Below are 18,581 nucleotides of genomic sequence, written 5' to 3'. Positions count from 1 at the left end.
ATTTCTAAGCGGTGTACATCAAAACAATACACAGAAAATTGGACAATAAAACAAAAATAATTTAGCATAAAACCAAACGCTATCTTAAAATGTCTTCTGCAGCAAGAAAGCATCAGCCACATGCCTGAAATTCAGCAAGGAAAGTGTGGTGGAGTCTCCTTCTTTGGAGGTCTTTAAGCAGAGGCTTGACAACCATATGTCAGGAGTGCTCTGATGGTGTTTCCTGCTTGGCAGGGGGTTGGACTCGATGGCCCTTGTGGTCTCTTCCAACTCTATGATTCTATGATTCTAAGGATTCTATGATTCTATGATTCTAAGGATTCTCCCTCACCAGGGAGGCTTGGACAGCTTGTAATATTTAAGCACCAGGAATCTGAGCCCTGGGGTACCACCAACAGAGACTCCTCCACAGATTCCTCTCCCTCAGGCGGGGATAGAGTCTTTAAGATATCCTGGATCCATGTTGTCAAGTGCCTTGTGAATTATTACAAGAACCTTGAATCTGACCCAGTAACATATAGGCAACCAGTGCAAGGTTTTAAGCACTGGAGCTTCTGGAGCCTCACAGAAAGTGCATTAGAATAATCAAATGTTAAGTTTACCAATACATGAATCACTGCATCCGGGCTACCCCTGCCTAAGACTGGCCGTAGTCGGCTCACTACCTGTAACAGTTAAAAGGCACTCCTAGCCACTTGACTCCTAGTGTCAAATGACAAAGATAAATCCAGAAACACACCTAAACTATTATTTCAGAAGAAGAGTAACCCCATCCAAAACAAGCAATGACCTATCTTCTGGACAATGGAACCACCCACCCACCATGCCTCTGTCTTCCCATTGCTCAAACCATCACTCCATAATTATATCCAGACAAGGTTTGAGACCATGCTCAGCCTTTTCTGACTCAGATGCTATGGAGAAACAGCTGACTATCAGCAGAGTATCTCATTGTTTTTGCTCCAAAACTCCTAATAACTACCCCCCAGTGGTTTCATATAGTTGTTTAACAGGACTGTGCTCTGTGGCACACCATAGCACAAGGACCGTGGGTCCAAGACACAATCCCCCAATGCTGTTCTCTAGACACGGCCATGTAGGAAGGAATAAGAACCAGTGCAAAACACTGCCCCCAGTTCCCATCCCACAGAGCTGGTCCAAGATACCATGGTCAGGTGTATCAAAAGCTGCCAACAGGTCAGGAAGCTGGAGTAGAGATGCATTCCCTCTCTGTCCTGCTCTCAACACATCAGGGTGACCGAAGCTGATTCAGTCCCTAAACCATGCCTGAACCCGGATTGAAATGAATCCAGATAGAATCCAGATCAAGAAACTCCTGCAACTGCTCTGCCATCACTCTCTGCACCACTGTGCCCAAGAATGCGGCTTGGCAGTATTTACTGTAAACCACAGAGTTCATAACAGGCTTCTTCATTACCGCTTAAGGGCTGCAGGCTCCATTCCACTGAATAGAACCATGTTCACCATACCCTGGACCCACCCACCCACCCAGTCAGTCAGTCCGTCCTACCACACAAACTAGCTTTGACCAGCCAGGATGGACAGGGGTCAAGAAAGCAAGAAGTTGGTCACATCATTATCCTGTCTACACCATCAAGACACATAAACCCAAATTAATTCCACAAAATATGGGAAGGTGCTGCATTGGACAACTCAACTGGACTTGCAAAAACTGCTGTGTCTAAGGCACTATAGGGCTGAGCAACATTATTCTTGAAGCCCCATGCAAACTGCTCTCAACATGCTATGAGGGCCATTCACCATCTGGTAGGCAGAACTGTGTGACCTAACAGGTGTCAAGGGCAGACCATCTGAATTGGTCCACCACCACTGCAGGGCAAGGTTGCAGACAATAGTCCAAACTTCCCTGGAAGTGGTCAGACCATGGCAAGAGGGTTACACTCAGCCCGCCTATATGCAGATCCTACATTTGCACCAGTCACTGCTCGTTGTTCCAAGCTCATAACTTAATCACAAGCTGCATCTGCCAAAGTGCAAAGAGAAGGGAGAAATACTGAACAGAGGAGTAGCCTCAAGAAGGATGAATAAGCAACATGTCAATGTAAGAGATCATAATCTGGATCAGCCAATTGACAGTTTGTGTTTGGTTGGCTGATGCTGAGTGGACCTTTCCACAAAATGCATCATATATATCTGATTAAAATAGATTAATGGTCAAAACCTGTAACTGTACAAAGGACAAAGTAGTCTTTCAACAATTAAAAATTTTCTGGAAGCAAAAGGAAAAAGAAAGAAAGAAAGGGAAATAATAAACACCAGGTGAACACTATAAATATAGCACATTTTCAGTTATACGTGATATGCAAAGCCCACAAATTTATATTGTACCATTATCTATCAAATTGTATTTCCATTGTTATTCTGTTTACACTTAACTTCTGCCTGTTATTCATTTCCTACCAAATACACAAAAATGGGCGGCATCAAAATACTTGTGAGAAGATGTCACTTTATATATTTCTGCCTGAAGCTTCCAAGAACAACCTTTATTCAAAACAATGGAGTGAGAAAACCAGTGATTCACAATCTACACACAATAAAACACAATGTCTTAGCTGAAACTGGAATTCATCTTGGCAAACCAAAATCTGATTTCAAGACACAATTATGATAAGCATATAGTGGGATGTTTAACACTTGGGCTTCCAGCCAAGAAGTCCTTTCTATTTTGTACCTCCCCGTCTGTTACAAATAAGGAACGCGCTTTCTAGTCGGACTACAAGTCAAGCTTCCCGGAACTCCCTATTTGAAATGTTAATCACTCTGTTACTACACATTAGTTACCCTGCTCTGGTTAATGAGGCAATTCCTGACTAGGATGACCCAGAGTGGATAATATGATCTTCTTCCTGCTTATCTCTATAGTAGCATGGGGAATGAGAAACATTCACAAGCATCTTTTTGGCTTCTCACAAACTCTGCTTATGAGATATTGATTGGTCTAAGTCCTTCTTTTTCTCATCCTAAATGCCTCAAGCTTAAAAAGAGATGAGATAGGAAGCATTCACCCTTCCTCCAAATGATCACACAGCACACTATACAGTGGTACCTCGGGTTACATATGCTTCAGGTTGGTACATACGCTTCAGGTTACACACTCCATTAACCCAGAAATAGTGCTTCAGGTTAAGAACTTTGCTTCAGGATAAGAACAGAAATTGGGTTCCGGCGGCGCAGCAGCAGCAGGAGGCCCCATTAGCTAAAGTGGGCTTCAGGTTAAGAAGAGTTTCAGGTTAAGAACGGACCTCCGGAACAAATTAAGTACTTAACCCAAGGTACCACTGTATTCTACTAAATAAACAAAAACATCTGGCCTGCTTAACCTCCATTTTTGTCAGAATGAAAAAATTGGACATTAACCACCAGACCTCCAAAAATCCATTTCCTAGAGACAATAGTCCTAGATCTCAGGTGAGGTAGGATGACAGACACTGAAGAGAGTTCTCCCCTGAGCTTCCCACAAGGGCAAGCACGCTAACTTATGCTGAGCTTTGCAACAGCAGATCTGTCTGATCTAAAGCTCAGTGTGCTCCAATACCTCTCTTCTCCTGTACAAAAGAGGAGAGAGAGTGGTTCTCTCTGGAGGCTGCCTACTCCAAAGCTCAACACAACAGACAAAAGCAACATAACAAACTCATGCTGCTGCTCTCTAGTCCAGTGTTTCCCAACCTTGTGCCTCCAGCTGTTTTTGAACTACAACTCCCATCATCCCTGACTAGCAAGACCAGTGGCAAGGGATGATGGGAATTGTAGTCCAAAAACAGCTGGAGGCACAAGGTTGGGAAACACTGCGTCTAGTCCAAAGCTTAGTGTGGTATGAGAAACCTCTGCCCCTGTGGCAAGCACAAAGAATAGCAGCCTACTAGGAAAAGCCAAAATATGTGAACTCCTGGTCATACATTGCCACCAGATAGTGTAGAACAGATGAAAATATATCAACCAAATAAATTTAAGTTTACAATGTCTTTGATAAGTTCAGTTTCTCCATCGCCCTTTGCATATTGACTTCTTTTAAGTACCACAAAAAGTCTTCTCAAATTTAAAGTAATTGAGGTATGAACAGTGTCTGTAATTTGGGCCAAACTGAGTTGAAAGATCCAAAAAATGACTCAGTGCTTCAAAGGAAGAGCTATAGTGTTCTTGTATTCCCCTTAGCCCCAAGCTAACTTGCTACCTGAATTTCAGGAATCTGAAAGGCATGCTGCTTTAAAGACATGCTATGAAACCAACGGCTATTTTATCATCTTAAAAAAATCTACAAAAAATGTTAAAACACTGACAGCTTTTCAGGTGCTCCCTGTTTCTGAAAGAGTGAATTACTTTGATTTTGAAAACAAAGAAATGACAGTCATGTGTTCTAAATAAATTGACCTATACAGAATAGGGTAGCAAGCTTTAAATAACAAATGTTAGCCATATTATTTTAGGTGAATCTATTTGAAATAATCTGCTGTTCAACAAGTACAGTGATACCTCGAGTTAAGTACTTCATTCGTTCTGGAGGTCCATTCTTAACCTGAAACTGTTCTTAACCTGAAGCACCACTTTAGCTAATGGGGCCTCCTGCTGCTGCCGCACAGCCAGAGCATGATTTCTGTTCTCATCCTGAAGCAAAGTTCTTAACCCGAGGTACTATTTCTGGGTTAGCGGAGTCTGTAACCTGAAGCGTATGTAACCTGAAGTGTCTGTAACCCGAGGTACCACTGTATTAGAAAATGACATGGAGAGGCTGCTGCAAAAGCAAACCTAAGTTCTTTCCCTTACGACAGAGGTTTTCAACCTTTTTGGGTCCACAGCATCCTTGACCAAACACATTCTTTCTGCAGCACCCCTGTGGGGCTCAGGAACCCAGTTATGTCACCACTTGCCTACAGAGCCAGCAGCCCCTCACCCCTTTTAGAATACCCTCCCTTGTGGAGTGTTCCCTCAGCCTCCTCTCTTCTCCTCTCCTCTCCCCTCTCCTTGGGAGTCCTCCAGGCAGCCACTGCTACCACCCCTGGTCTCTGAGCTGCACACCCCGCGCCAAAGAGAGGTGCCTCCTCACACTGCCCCACAGGGCCCTGGGAAGCACCCCCTGGCCAGCCCCAGAGGCACCATTTGCCTGGGGAGCTTGTAGCCAGGGCTGCTGCAACAAACAGCCGTGGAAGCCTCTGGGAGGCAAAGACGTGGGAGGGCATCACAGGAGGGAGGCAAGGAAAGAAGGACAGAGGCCGATGTTGCCCACGGCACCCTGACCATCATTCAAGGCACCCCAGGGTGCCACAGCACACTTGTTGCCTTAGGAGTTTGCATAGGCAAGAGGCCATGTGCCAAACTACTCCAACCCAGAACAATCCAGAAAGATGCATGCACCACAAACTGTGTTAAGTATCAATGGAACTGTATAATCAATTTTTTTCTGCAGAAGCATGAACGTGAGAACTTAGGAAAGCCTGTTCAATCAGGCCAATGGCCAATCTAGTCCAGCATCCTGTTCTCACAGTGGCTGAACAGTTGCCTTTAGGGAACCAGCAATCAGGATTCGAACACAAGAGCACTCTCCCCTCCCCTGGTTTCCAGCAACCAGGATTCAGAAGCATGGTTTCCTCCAACTGTGGAGGCAGACCACAGACACTGTGGCTATGGTTTTAATGTTTAAAGAAGTCTAAGAACTATTTCCTTTTCCTTTACCTAAACCCTCTCCTACCCGCTTCCAGGATTGTCTCTTAATATGTCTACTGCACTATGTTGGATTTTTTTTTGCAGAAACCAGCAGTGAATTCCTGATTGTATAAATGCCAGGGCCTCTATCACCTTCTTAATGTACTTCCTCCTTTCCTGTTTTTCATGCTTAACTCTTTTAAAGAGCTATGTCAGATAGAGATGGGAGAGGAATCTGCTTGTCTTGGATTCCACAGTAGATTCACCTGATCTGATCCTGGTGGAACATGACCTGGATCATATCAATGCTCCATAATCTGTAATTTCTTTATTCCTTCAAGGATTGTGTGCTGCCTCCTTCCCCTATTCCCCTATTCCCCCCTCCCATTCCTCCTTTTAAATTTTCTCAAACAGAGCACCACCCATAGTCTGAGCAGCTAGTGCTTGGGCACCTTTGAATGTACATGCAGCAAGTTCCCCTGAGAATGATGAGACTTGAGGGCATTCTATGGCTCTTGGGGAACTTTACGGGAGTCAAAATATGGCTGCCCTCTGTTTACACCCTGTTGCTCCTAGGGGAGCTTGTTGTATGTGTATTCAAAGCATGAGGTGGCAGGCAGCAGGGAGAGAATCGAGGCAACGCACAATCCTCAGACGACCTTCTAAATACTTTTTTTAAAAGTGTGTTTCCAGGCAGATTTTTAAGCATTTCCCATTAAAAACCCATCTGGAAACAGAATGGGACAGCCTTGGCCTCATCCTCTCTGAGACCTGGGCCAGACCAACTGTAAAGGATCTGCCCAACCCCATAAAAAAATTAACAAGGAAAAAATGGGAGGGAGGAGTTAAAGAAAAACAACAACCCCATCAATACACACTGATAATACAGTAAGTCCCTCTTAATTTAAATATATAGATATTAGACTTCCAAATGTCCAGAGAGGTATCCACATTTGTGAGGAATATGTTCGAATGCAAAAAGGGCAGTGAGGTCTTAGCAACCACAAGGACTCATAAAACACACTTTTGTTGTTTGCTAATCCCCACACTACAGGAATCTGATTTAAAAGCACATAAACATCAGCAAATATCAAGGATTTCACTAGTACAAAGTTGACACAGACAACAATGTCAGACCAAAACAAATGTGTATCATTGGACATGCCCACATCGTATGTTTCAGACCTGTTCAACCCTAGTGACGGACTGTCCTGATCTGGTTCTTGATTTTTTGCCGGAGTACCTTAGGCTGTATGCACACCATACATTTAAGGGTCATGACTATCCCCTCTAAATCATGTGAACTGTAGTTTACCCTTCACATAGCTACAATTGACAGCACCCTTAACAAACTGCAGTTCCCAGGATTCCTTGGGAGATGTCATGTGCTTTAAACGTATAGTGTGTACTAAATATAAACCTATAGTGTGTACTAATGATGGGGTTCCAATATCCACCTTTTTAATGATCCCTGGTTCTGAAAGCTTGCCTTCCCGTAAGAATGTATCTGAGAAACAGAGAACGGTAAGGTTTTAACTGCTGTTAATTTGGAAGTCAGAGGGCATCTTATATCTCACGTAAACCTACTGATCATTAAGGCCACAAACTTGCTTTCTGAAGCACAGAGTCCAGGAGTTCGATAGGTTCTGATTCAGAGTCCCCATAATAATTTTGCCCAGTGGGCAAGTTCAAGTACCTACATTGTTCCATGATCTCAACAGTAGCACCACAGATTATCCCTGATTTGTGATTGGAAGTTGCCATTTCACTCTATTGTATTTCTGCCAAGAGCCAGAGGGGGCTAAGCAGACAGGTGCAAGGACAGAGAGGCTTCCTGTAGACTAGGAAAAGTGCAAAGGGTACTATAGGAAAACTCTAGAAGCACCTAACTAGGGAACAAGTACTAAAGTAAAAGTGAACTGTCTTCTCAGATACTTGTATAACAAGGCTAATACAGAATATCAGTATCCAAAGAAAAGGTTAAGGGGAAAGCTAAGCAGAGTCTGCTCCCTTGGCTAGATGGACAACTGGGCTTCAATAGGAATGGGCTTTCCCAAGTTCGGAATTTCAGAATTCAACAGAATGTTGGCCTTCTTTTGGATCAACCTAGAGAAAACATCCACAGCTGACTGGTAAATAAGCTCCAACACAAGGAATAAAATAAAGTATTATGGCTGATTAAGAATACTATGAAACTTGAAAGCTTGCATATTACAACACACACAAAAATTGGTCTAATGAGATTTTGTTTCACCTACTCTTTGTTGCCTGTCCCTTGGGATCAACTGTGCAGCGAGAAATAGGAAAACATTTTAGCACTTGAGAAAACCAACCACTCAGAATCATATTCACAAATTATTTTTTGTATTTTCAACATCTTTTAAGCAACTTAAGAATTAATGGATCTATAAAAGCGAATAATTCTCCAGACCTGAGGCAGAGATTTTGGATTACCATAATGCCCACACTTAATATTTGAATCTTAAGTTACCTAGTAATAGTTTGCTGTGGCTGTTCCTCCCACTTGACCCAGAGGAGGAGACTCAGTGAGTTTAGTTTCACCTTTCAAGAAGCTCAGCTTAGCATTACATACGAGATAAACTCTACTCAATTTCACAATAAGCCAGTTTTAAGCCAGGAGTTATGAAAGCAGTTTATCGAACTAGCCAGGGTTCTTTTAAATCTAGGATTCCTGGTTTCTACTTAATACAAAGCTGAAATTCTTTAAAAGTGAAAATAGACTTGACAGAAGTCCTTCTCCAGGCCACATGGAGGTGTAGGAAGTGCAGAAGCCAAGTGTTTTGCTCAGGCTCCTTGAGGCTAGTCTCTGAAACACTAAACTATGATTTAACATCACATGCAAACCAGCCTTGTGTGTGTTGCATGGATTATGAAGAGAAAAACAGCAATGGAAGAAAGAAGACGAGAGTGGGAACGTGTCTATATTACAAATTTATACTGGTCCCATCCCACTTTAACAGTCACAGCTCCCTCCCCAATTATTGGAGCTGTGATTTGATGAGAATGCTAAAAATACTGTTGGAGATCTCTACCCTATAAGTCTCAGATTCTCTAGGAAGAACAAATGACTTAGACCTAGATCTCTGCAGAGTAGAAATGCCCTGAGTGAAACAGAACGAAGAGAAAACAGGAACATATACATTTTAAAAACAATTAAACAAGGTCCCATGTTGCAGGCTATGGTCAGGAAATGGTTGTGAAAAACTGAAGGTGGCTGCAAGGCCCAATGAAAGCTTTACTAATAAAATCTGCATCCTAATTCATCAGTGTGGCCAAGACTGAAAAACAAACTCCTGTGTGTGTGTCCCGGACATAATTGTAGCTTTTATTTCATATGCATAAAAGTGAACAGATATCATAGCTGTCCTAACAATGAGAATCACAGAAAATGCAAACTGACAGCATCTTCAGCGAATGGATAAATATCTGAAATTCTTGTCTACTGACTAAAGCAGAATGTGCAATGTGGTAACCAAAGTCACTTACAACTCTGTGGCAACATTCAGACGTAATGCTAAACCATTGTTTGGCATTACAAAAAAATGAGTCTAGCCTCTGCTGCATCATTTCTCCTCCTCTGGCCTGGTCACAAGGAGGAAATTGGAAGGATGTGCTTTAATTGCAGTTTAGCATGTCACCTGAGTTTTGAATTCTGGTTAATCTTAACTATGGCTACTGAAAACAAGTCTGATGCATAAACTATGGTTGAAAGTCAAGTTGCTTCCACAAACCATAGCTATGATTTTCAAGTTTGCATGGTTCACATGACAAGACAACCTGCGATTAATAAAAAACAGAAAGGAGTAAATTTTAAAAAAAACCAGAAGAGACAGCTTTGCATCTCCTCATCACAACTGTACCAGAGGGCAAGGGGCATGCTTGCAAGCCAAGGGGCCTCATATGCATGTCTCTATTGGTCTCTCTGTTGTCTTTGACTTCAGGAAAAGGCATATCCCTCACCCACAAGCCTTCTAAGCAGGAAACATGTAGCAAGATTTCATGGAGTTGTTTCTCAATAAAAACTGAAATTACCATAGATCAAGATTAAAACTAGCTTTTCAAATAAATAGTGATAAAAAGAGGGCAAGAGCTACACCCCAAATGGACTACCACCATGATTGCTTAAGAACCCATTAAGCAGCAAACAGGTGGCAGAAGTGAATTTTAAAGATAGAGTAAGAAATGGAAGAAAAATGTAGCAAAGCACAGTGAAGCTTAAGAGAAACCAAGTAGGAAAATATACAACAGGAAAAGGGCGACAGAAAAGAAGACAGGCAAATAGAGTAAACTAGCAAGAACAGAATGCAAGGAAGGCTATAAACACTATTTCATCAAGCTCAGTTCTCTCATTTTATGAGAGTTTTGAAAGTATTCTGAACTAATAAAGCTATTATTTTCATTCATCTTGAAACTTGAATATATAGAGAGAGAGAGAGAAAGAGAGAGAGAGATGGAATTTATCCTTTTACCTTATGGGATGGAAACTGTTCCGGGACAAGTGGACAGTATATCAACTTTTTAACTACTAATCCTCTGTGACATTACTGGTGCTCTATTTATTGCTGAAACATTTATGAGTGGAAGAAAATGGCAGGGCAGCACATTGTAACAGAAAATGGGAGAAAAGGTTTCATTTTTGGTGCCCATTTTACAACAGAACAAAGTAATGTGATTTCTCTGAAGTTCATTCCTTTCTTCTTTGTCCAAAGGTCAAACAGCCAAGGAATAAGGATTAAGAAGATACAACTATGAAGCAGATGTGAACAGTTCACTCCTTGAAGTGGCAAGAATATGTGTCATGTGCTTGGGAAAAGGTGACAACTGGATCAAGAAAGAGTGTGATGGTGAAACTGATACATTTGCTGGCAGCTAGGTAAAAATTGGTTATAAGGCAATGAAGTGTTTTTTTTAGAAAAGAGAGCACTAATCTTTTCTTTTAGAAAGATGTCTATTTGTAATAACAAGGTTATGGTTTTTAGAAATCACATTTTGAGTACTTTTCATTGGTTATTAAAATAACTCCAAAGATGGAAATATAATGCACACATTTATTCTCAGTCTCCATCTGTACTGCATTTTTTAAAAAAATTGTTTTAATTGTTTTATAATTTGAATGTTTGCTGCCCTGGGCCCCTTTGGGAGGAAATTACACTGTGTGTGTGTAAATAAAGTACATAGTATTTATGCACATAAACAAGTGTTAGCATAGTGAATTAAAACCGAGTTTAATAAAAACATTTACTCCCAAATGTCAAAGTAAGGAGGCTATTTAACCTCAATGGAATTAGTGACCTGCAAAGAATGCCAGTGAAGGATTATTGCCAAGTGCAAAAACCCTAAAGATATGCTCCTGGATGTCGAGGTGACCATCCCCTTAAGAGATTAGCTGATGTTGCCAAATGTTATCACCCAACAAGAGATAAAAGGTTAGACATATGTTTATAGTGGTGAGAAAATGAAATTCAAATGGTATATGAAAATGAAAACAAACAATTGTTGATCAGCCACATAAAAGTGATACTCGTTCTAATCAAGAAAATTCAGTTTGAGTTAACAATTTGTTGAAAACTGGACATATGCAACATTTTGATATAATTGTGGGGATATTAACTAGTATTAACAAATATTCATACAAGTTTCACATTCTTGAGTTGCAAACCAATTTTAATGTATCTTATATTAATAATGTCTATAATATCTTGTTTATTTCAGTAGTTAATTTAAGACTTCAGCAGTACATTGCAAGAGTGTAAACCTTTCTAGTGACTCTTCAAAATGCTCCTCTCTTCAGAACTTTGTGAAACTTTCCCGTCAATATGGAGGGTTAAAAAAACCGCATCCACTTATGGTTACAGCGGAAGAGTCATGGAAAATGCCTCCATAGCCGTAACGGCAAACAACCAAACTATGGATCATTCAGGTTTTTCAGAAAAAGTAAAATATGTTTATCTGACGAATAATGATTACAAGGATATGAAGAAGCTAGCTCAACAAAATGGCTTCCACTATGTTGTTGAGGGAATGGGGGTGTGAAGTCACACTGTACAAACATGGTTCACGTAAAACTTACACCTTATAACGAGGGTCACACTTTTTCATATATACTGATTTCCTAGACACACATTGCTATTGCTTTGTTAATGTCACTATGTAAATCGCTTTAGCAGATGGCGGTAAAACACATCATTAAATACCAATTGTATGAAAAGCCAAGTGTAAATAGAATATTTTATCAGTAACATCACTACCATTTATCAGTTTGATCCAACAGGATTGGTCCTTCATCCCCCCGCCCCAAAAAAAATCCTAATAAAAGTAATAGTCATCAGATAGCATTTTGAAACAAGTGGCCTAGTTGTGAACAAGTACATTCCTCTTATTGAGCTGCCATGATAGTTACGCTGAAATAATAGTAAAAATAATAAACATGGAATTTAATCATTTCAATAGAAAAACAACCAATTTTGAAAGCTTATTAGGGATTGCTTAATCTCTAATATATACCAGAACCATCAGGAAGCATACAAGCTCAAGGGATAATTTAGAGCGCTACTAAAATAATACTGTATATATGAAATAAATATTTTTAAAAATATCATCGCCAACGGCTACCATGAATTGAACTCATTAGGCAGTACATACAAGCTGATTAGTAAAGATGAAACAGCTTCAACAGTGACAACTCAAAAGTCATATCCCTGCCTGGTACAATCCAGCAACATTCGGCATAGATAATTTTCTGTCAATGGAACTGAAGTGCACAATTAAATAAGTCCCAATGATTACAACTGAACTTGGACTAAATGCTTAAGACCTACTGATTACAGTCAAACTTTTTGTGCATTGCATCCACTGCAAATATCCAACTAGCAGGAAAAGCACTGGTTCCAATAATTCTAATATATTAACGTATTTATTAAAATGTATAATGGTCTAGATGCACCCCATACTCACAATTTGTAAAAGATATTACTTTCATGAGGCAAAATAATAAAGTAAGCTGTTAATTTTGCTTAGATATGGACCAATGCAATAGTTAAGATTTTACAATGAACGGCGCCAACACGGCCATCATGTTCCACCCAGAATGGGGGAAGAAATACAAAACGCGAAAACTATATGGCAGTTAACCCACAGAAACAAAGAAGCCCATTTCTGTATAAAATTATCCATGTTATTCTAATGCAGATAGATATAGATAGATACACATATCACATCACTATACATGCTTTCAAGTTATTGTCTTTACTTCAGGCTTTCAGAGCACATATATTCTTGATAATAAACTACGCCTATATACTTGCATGATAAATGCAAACACCACACAATGAACTAAAATGATTTGTTTCAAACGGAACAATTAATAAAGATAATTTTCCATGCTGACAGTCCACATTTCATCCATAAGTTTGAAGAGTCAAATGCTACCACAGCTGGAGGTTATTCTGCCAAATGGCTTCCAACAGTGACCATAGAACTGGGAAGTGTGAATATATGAATGCATTCATGTATGTGTATGCGTGTGTGTGTGCTCATTTGTGTGATTACATATAATATATATCAGTTTTTTAGACATTCACACATAGGGTTATATACATGGGGGGGTGGAGACATACCTAATGAAAACTCCAAATTCAAAGCGTTTCAACTGTTCATCAGGTGAACTCAAGTCAATCATATTCAAAAAAATATTTAAAAAAATACCCCAAACCCAAAACATTAAGAAATCAAATGGAAACTTAAGCACAAGCTATTTGCAGGCTGCCTGCGGAGAAAAACTAAAGCAAAAAAGTCCATACGAATAACTCAGATATGTTGAAAATAGATTTGTCCGAAGGGGGGGAGGGGGTTATTGTAGATAAAGTGGGAGGGAGGAAATACCTCCCCGCTTAAGTCCATCATGAAAGAAAATGAGACAAGATTATAAATAAGAGGCCAAGTTATTGCACACCATGGGATTCTTAATCTGGCTACCTGTGGTTTTTGCAGTTAAAGCCTTTTTTCTGCAGTGGCAGGGGGAGGGAGCGGTTGAAGGAAAAAGAGAGAAAATTTTGTGTTTATATGCCAGTTTTGCAAGTGATCAAAAGCGTGCATTAACCACCAAACTGGAAAAACATAAAATTATTATTGTTGTTGTTGTTGTTGTTGTTAGTATTATTTAAAAGCCTATGACTTTCGAAATGCTATTGATTATTACCTGTACATCTCGCTTCCTGCATTCTTGGGTTTTATTGTCGTACTCTGTCATGGCAGCCCGAAGCTGTTTTTCCAGTTTCTCAATTTGCCGTTCATGTTCTCGGACCAGGCAATCCTTTTCTGTGTTATTCTGCTGGAATAGGTGCGTCTTCTCCTGTTCATGCTCCAGCTTCAGCTCTACTATCTGATTGGACAATGGGGAGTACAGTTCATCAATAGAACATCCCTGTCGTCATGACAACTCATCTTACAGCTTAATTTCCCACCCTCCACAATTTCAAGTTCACATTATTATTATTATTATTATTATTATTATTATTATTACGCCATCCTTACCTCGAATTACCTTTGTCTTTATTTTTAAAATAAAAATAAAAAACACAATCGGAGCAATTTTGTTAAGCGTGACAGCTAAACAAATACGGCACATCTTGAAACGCAATGTACTTGTATGGATGTCAGAATGTGTGTGTAGTTTTTTAAATTTTTTTTTTTAAAAACCACCAAAAAAAATCCCACGCCATTGTCGCATTCTGTATACGTTTCCCCAAGTATCCTGCTGTTGACATCCAGCAGCGACGCAGATTAAAAATGGTTAAATCAGCCTCTTCTGCTCTTCATGCTTGCACACAAAAGCATCGGTAAATCTGTTAAAATATTTTGCTATGACTTCTCCAAAATAAAAGCCCATCTAGGCGACTGTACATATATTATTTTTGTTAAAGAGAAATATATATACGCACACAAACACACACACATTAAACAAGAGCTCTATTATTCCGCTGTCAGCTACGGTACACCAACATAAACAGATGTATGTGTTTCAGGAGGGAACCTGCTGTGCTGCAAGCTTGCGCCATGATTTCATAAGAAGCATTCTATTCTCAGGAAGGATCCTTTCCCAGTCCACACCACACTGGATACGATGACCTTGGCCAGTCTTAGCCTCTCCCTGCTAGACTGAATGGCAGCCCGAGACCAAGGGCCTGGTTGCCGCAGCTTTGATACTAATCCTCCCAGGCTGTGCACAATGGCACCCTACCTGGCCTGCAAACTATAGCCAGCTAGGCTGCCTTTGAAGCAGGTGATGAATAGGGGACTGCAGGAAGCCAGCTTTCCTAGTGAACTCCAGGCCACACAGCTGCTAAGAACAGTCACTTGGATTTTTCTTCAGTTTTGGTGGATTTCAGGAGAAGAAAAAAAAAGCATGTTATCGAGAATATGTTGGTTATAGTCAGCGTGAGAATCCCACTTCTTCCTCTTCTTCTTCAGAAAAGAAAGCAAACAGTAGGAGTCTGCTCAAAATCGATCTTGTTTGTGTGGGTAAAAGTGCGCAAGCACCTTATCTTAAAGCGATAGCATTCATTTTTTAAGTCGGCATTTTCTGCCACCGGCAGCTGCAAATGTGTCCTTGGAAATGGCTGTTATGTGCATTTGTAACACTGCAATTAAAAGATTCCCGCCCCCTCCCTATTCAGGGACTAAGGGGAAATGTGTGGTTTTTTAAATATTTTATTTCCAACCTCAGAAGGGAATCGTGTTGTGTTACACACTGTGCTTTACATCTTTTTGTACAGTTTAATAAAAACAAAGCATCGTAATTCTAATCCTGAAAAAGAAAGATACATTCAGCAGTGAGTTACCTGGAATTACGCATTAGTTAAAACCAGCTAATTTCCCCTGCCCTTGCCTACATACTCACACATTTTTATCTAACACATCAAGGCCTAAATCCACTTATATGGAAGGAAGCTTCTTTGAGCAGAACAGGATGTGCTTCCATGCAAAATGAGCGCCGGAATCAAGACACATTGTTCCAAACTTCTAAAAACTGGCTCATAAATATTTGTCAAAATAAAATAAAACTGAAGCTCCTATCCATTCTGAAGGAAATCAGCCCTGAGTGCTCACTGGAAGGACAGATCCTGAAGCTGAAGCTCCAATACTTTGGCCACCTCATGAGAAAAGAAGACTCCCTGGAAGACCCTGATGTTGGGAAAGATGGAGGGCACAAGGAGAAGGGGACGACAGAGGACGAGATGGTTGGACAGTGTTCTCAAAGCTACCAGCATGAGTTTGACCAAACTGCGGGAGGCAGTGGAAGACAGGAGTGCTCTGGCCCATGGGGTCACAAGGAGTCGGACACGACTAAATGACAACAACACTAGAAAGACTTTCATGGACACCACGGTTTTCCCTTTGCCAACTGATTTTCTGGTGGTTCACCCATGCTGCCCTTTCTAGTCCCCTTAAACCAGGGACAGCACTACCATGAGGCAGAGTGAGGTTCCAGGTGGCAAAATGCTAAGTAGGGGACAGAGCTGTGTGTGCCATGTGTTCTGACCTACTTCCTCTAAGCTAGCTTGTGCCATCTGTTGCAGTAGAGGACACTGTGCTGTCACCACTGTGAATGACCAGTCTGTAGTACAAGGACTGGGGAGAGGCGCCATCTTGCCATTTGCCTCAGGCTGCAAAATGGCTTGGGCGGTATTGCCTTAAACCCTTTCAGCTCATCAAAGAAATGTATGAAGTATCCCTATCTGTGAACTCTTAAATCAAAAAGAAAATAGTGAGAAAAGCACAAATATCAGTTTCTGTATCCTCTCTTTCCTATATGCTTGTTTTCACTATAACTAGCAGAATATCCATCATTATGATACTGTAAAAGGAAGTGTACAACAAAGAGGAAGTCCAAATATTTACAGAAACCCAGGGTGGTGCTTGGAGAGAAGAAACCCTGTATGCTTTAAGGAGAGACTTGTATGGTAAAGTGTAATGTTTTGTATTTGGTGACACTACTAGTGTGGAGATTGAACCTAGCCACTACCCCTGGTGATCCAAATCCTTCATAGATGAAGCAGGGACACACTTGTACAAGTCTTCCAATTGTAGCCTGGTATAGTAACCATCTAGGGTTTCATTTCTTGGATATACTACAGTGGGATGGCAAACCTGGAATTGAGGGGTGATACATTTAAAGAGTTGGACCATATAGAAGGCTGATCGCCAAAGAATTGATGCTTTTGAATTATGGTGCTGGAGGTCCTGGAGGAGACTCTTGAGAGTCCCATGGACTGCAAGAAGATCAAACCTATCCATTCTGAAGGAAATCAGCCCTGAGTGCTCACTGGAAGGACAGATCCTGAAGCTGAGGCTCCAATACTTTGGCCACCTCGTGAGAAGAGAAGACTCCCTGGAAAAGACCCTGATGCTGGGAAAGATTGAGGGCACAAGGAGAAGGGGACGACAGAGGACAAGATGGTTGGACAGTGTTCTCGAAGCTACCAGCCTGAGTTAGACCAAACTGCGGGAGGCAGTGGAAGACAGGAGTGCCTGGTGTGCTCTGGTCCATGGGGTCACAAAGAGTCAGATACAACTAAACAACAACAAAAAGCAACATTTAAATATAGATATATTAGAGGAAATTGCCCCTAGCATCAATGGAGGACAGCATGGTGGAGCTGTAGTGCTCACCTGACCTCCCCTCTGGCTATGTCACTACTTTATACCAGAGAGAGTGGGGGAGTGGTAAGGCAGCAGTAAGGTGCAATAACATTGGTGGAGACAATTCAGTGCTATTGCCGGTGTGTTTGCATTGTACTGACCTCATTGTTCCTGCTCTTTCTCTCAGAATGCAGGAGCAATTTAGCTGGGACAGAGCAGGAAAATTCAAAAGATGTGGTGTGCAAGGAGATGGATTCTAACGAATACCTGGGATTTCTTTGCCACTGATTAAAACCTTGGCAAGTAGGAGGGGAAACTTGTTGGAACTACTTTGCAGCTCTTGCTAATCCTGAACTCCTGAACCTTGGCCCTTGTTCTCAGATGCATAGGAACAGGATGTCAAACACATAAGTCATAAGGAAAGAAATGGGACTTAAGCATAATAATAATAATAATTTATTATTTGTCCCCCGCCCATCTGGCTGGGTTTCCCCAGCCACTCTGGGTGGCTTCCAACAAAGATTAAAAATACATTAAAATGTCACACATTAAAAACTTCCCTGAACAGGGCTGCCTTCAGATGTCTTCTAAATGTCAGGTAGTTGTTTATCTCTTTGACATCTGATGGGAGGGCGTTCCACAGGTTGCTTGCCACTACCAAAAAGTCCATTTAGCATTTCACCTCTTTTTGAAGGCATGTGTAGGCCTTGATCCAGATATCTGCTTGTATGGTGGTTCCATTCGCTTTTAAAGAAAGCTTTTGTATCCATTGAGAAATGCCTTTGCATGCACTTTCCCTCCCCACAGGAGATGGGGAAAGGTACATTTGGGGTAACATATACCCCTTGGATTATGGTTACAGTGTTGAGAATCAAATTATACACCTGGCATATCTTTGTTTGAGAAGTTTGGAACAGCACCCAGGATTTCTGAAATTCCAAATACTGCAAATTTATACATTCAAGAACCTGTGGCTTTTAATGAAAGCGCTTTCAGTCAGTACCATCCAGAAGGTGTTTTGTGTAAATTAAAAGCATTCAAAACACATGCACAAACAGCAAGAGAAATGTATAATATATACACATACACACCATAACAGTTTTGTGTGCTGAGGGTCTTTTAAGCCTGACCCAGGCACTGAAGCCGTTTCAAAGGCAGGAAAAGCTGCTGCCTTCTCTGTGGTGTCCAATACCTTTGAAGTATCTAAGGCAGCTGCTCCTGGCAGATAGGAACTCTTG

At 41.0% G+C, this 18,581-nt stretch overlaps 1 protein-coding gene across 4 annotated transcripts in view; it reads right to left on the bottom strand.

The window, feature by feature from the left end:
- CEP112 (centrosomal protein 112) overlaps nt 1–18,581 on the bottom strand; it is a 224,113-nt gene that overhangs the window by 106,928 nt on the left and 98,604 nt on the right. For all 4 annotated transcript variants that reach the window (XR_014153298.1, XM_081849579.1, XM_081849578.1 and 1 more), the window contains one exon: nt 13,901–14,083. Coding sequence is in view for 3 of the 4 variants with exons in the window: in XM_081849579.1 (XP_081705705.1) it covers nt 13,901–14,083 (183 nt within the window). In the remaining variant the exon portion in view is untranslated. The remainder of the gene's footprint in view (nt 1–13,900; nt 14,084–18,581) is intronic.

The sequence above is a fragment of the Podarcis erhardii genome, assembly GCF_964252035.2.
Source record: "Podarcis erhardii genome assembly, chromosome: 2".
NCBI classification, from domain to species: domain Eukaryota; kingdom Metazoa; phylum Chordata; class Lepidosauria; order Squamata; family Lacertidae; genus Podarcis; species Podarcis erhardii.
This window is presented reverse-complemented; position numbering and strand designations above follow the sequence as displayed.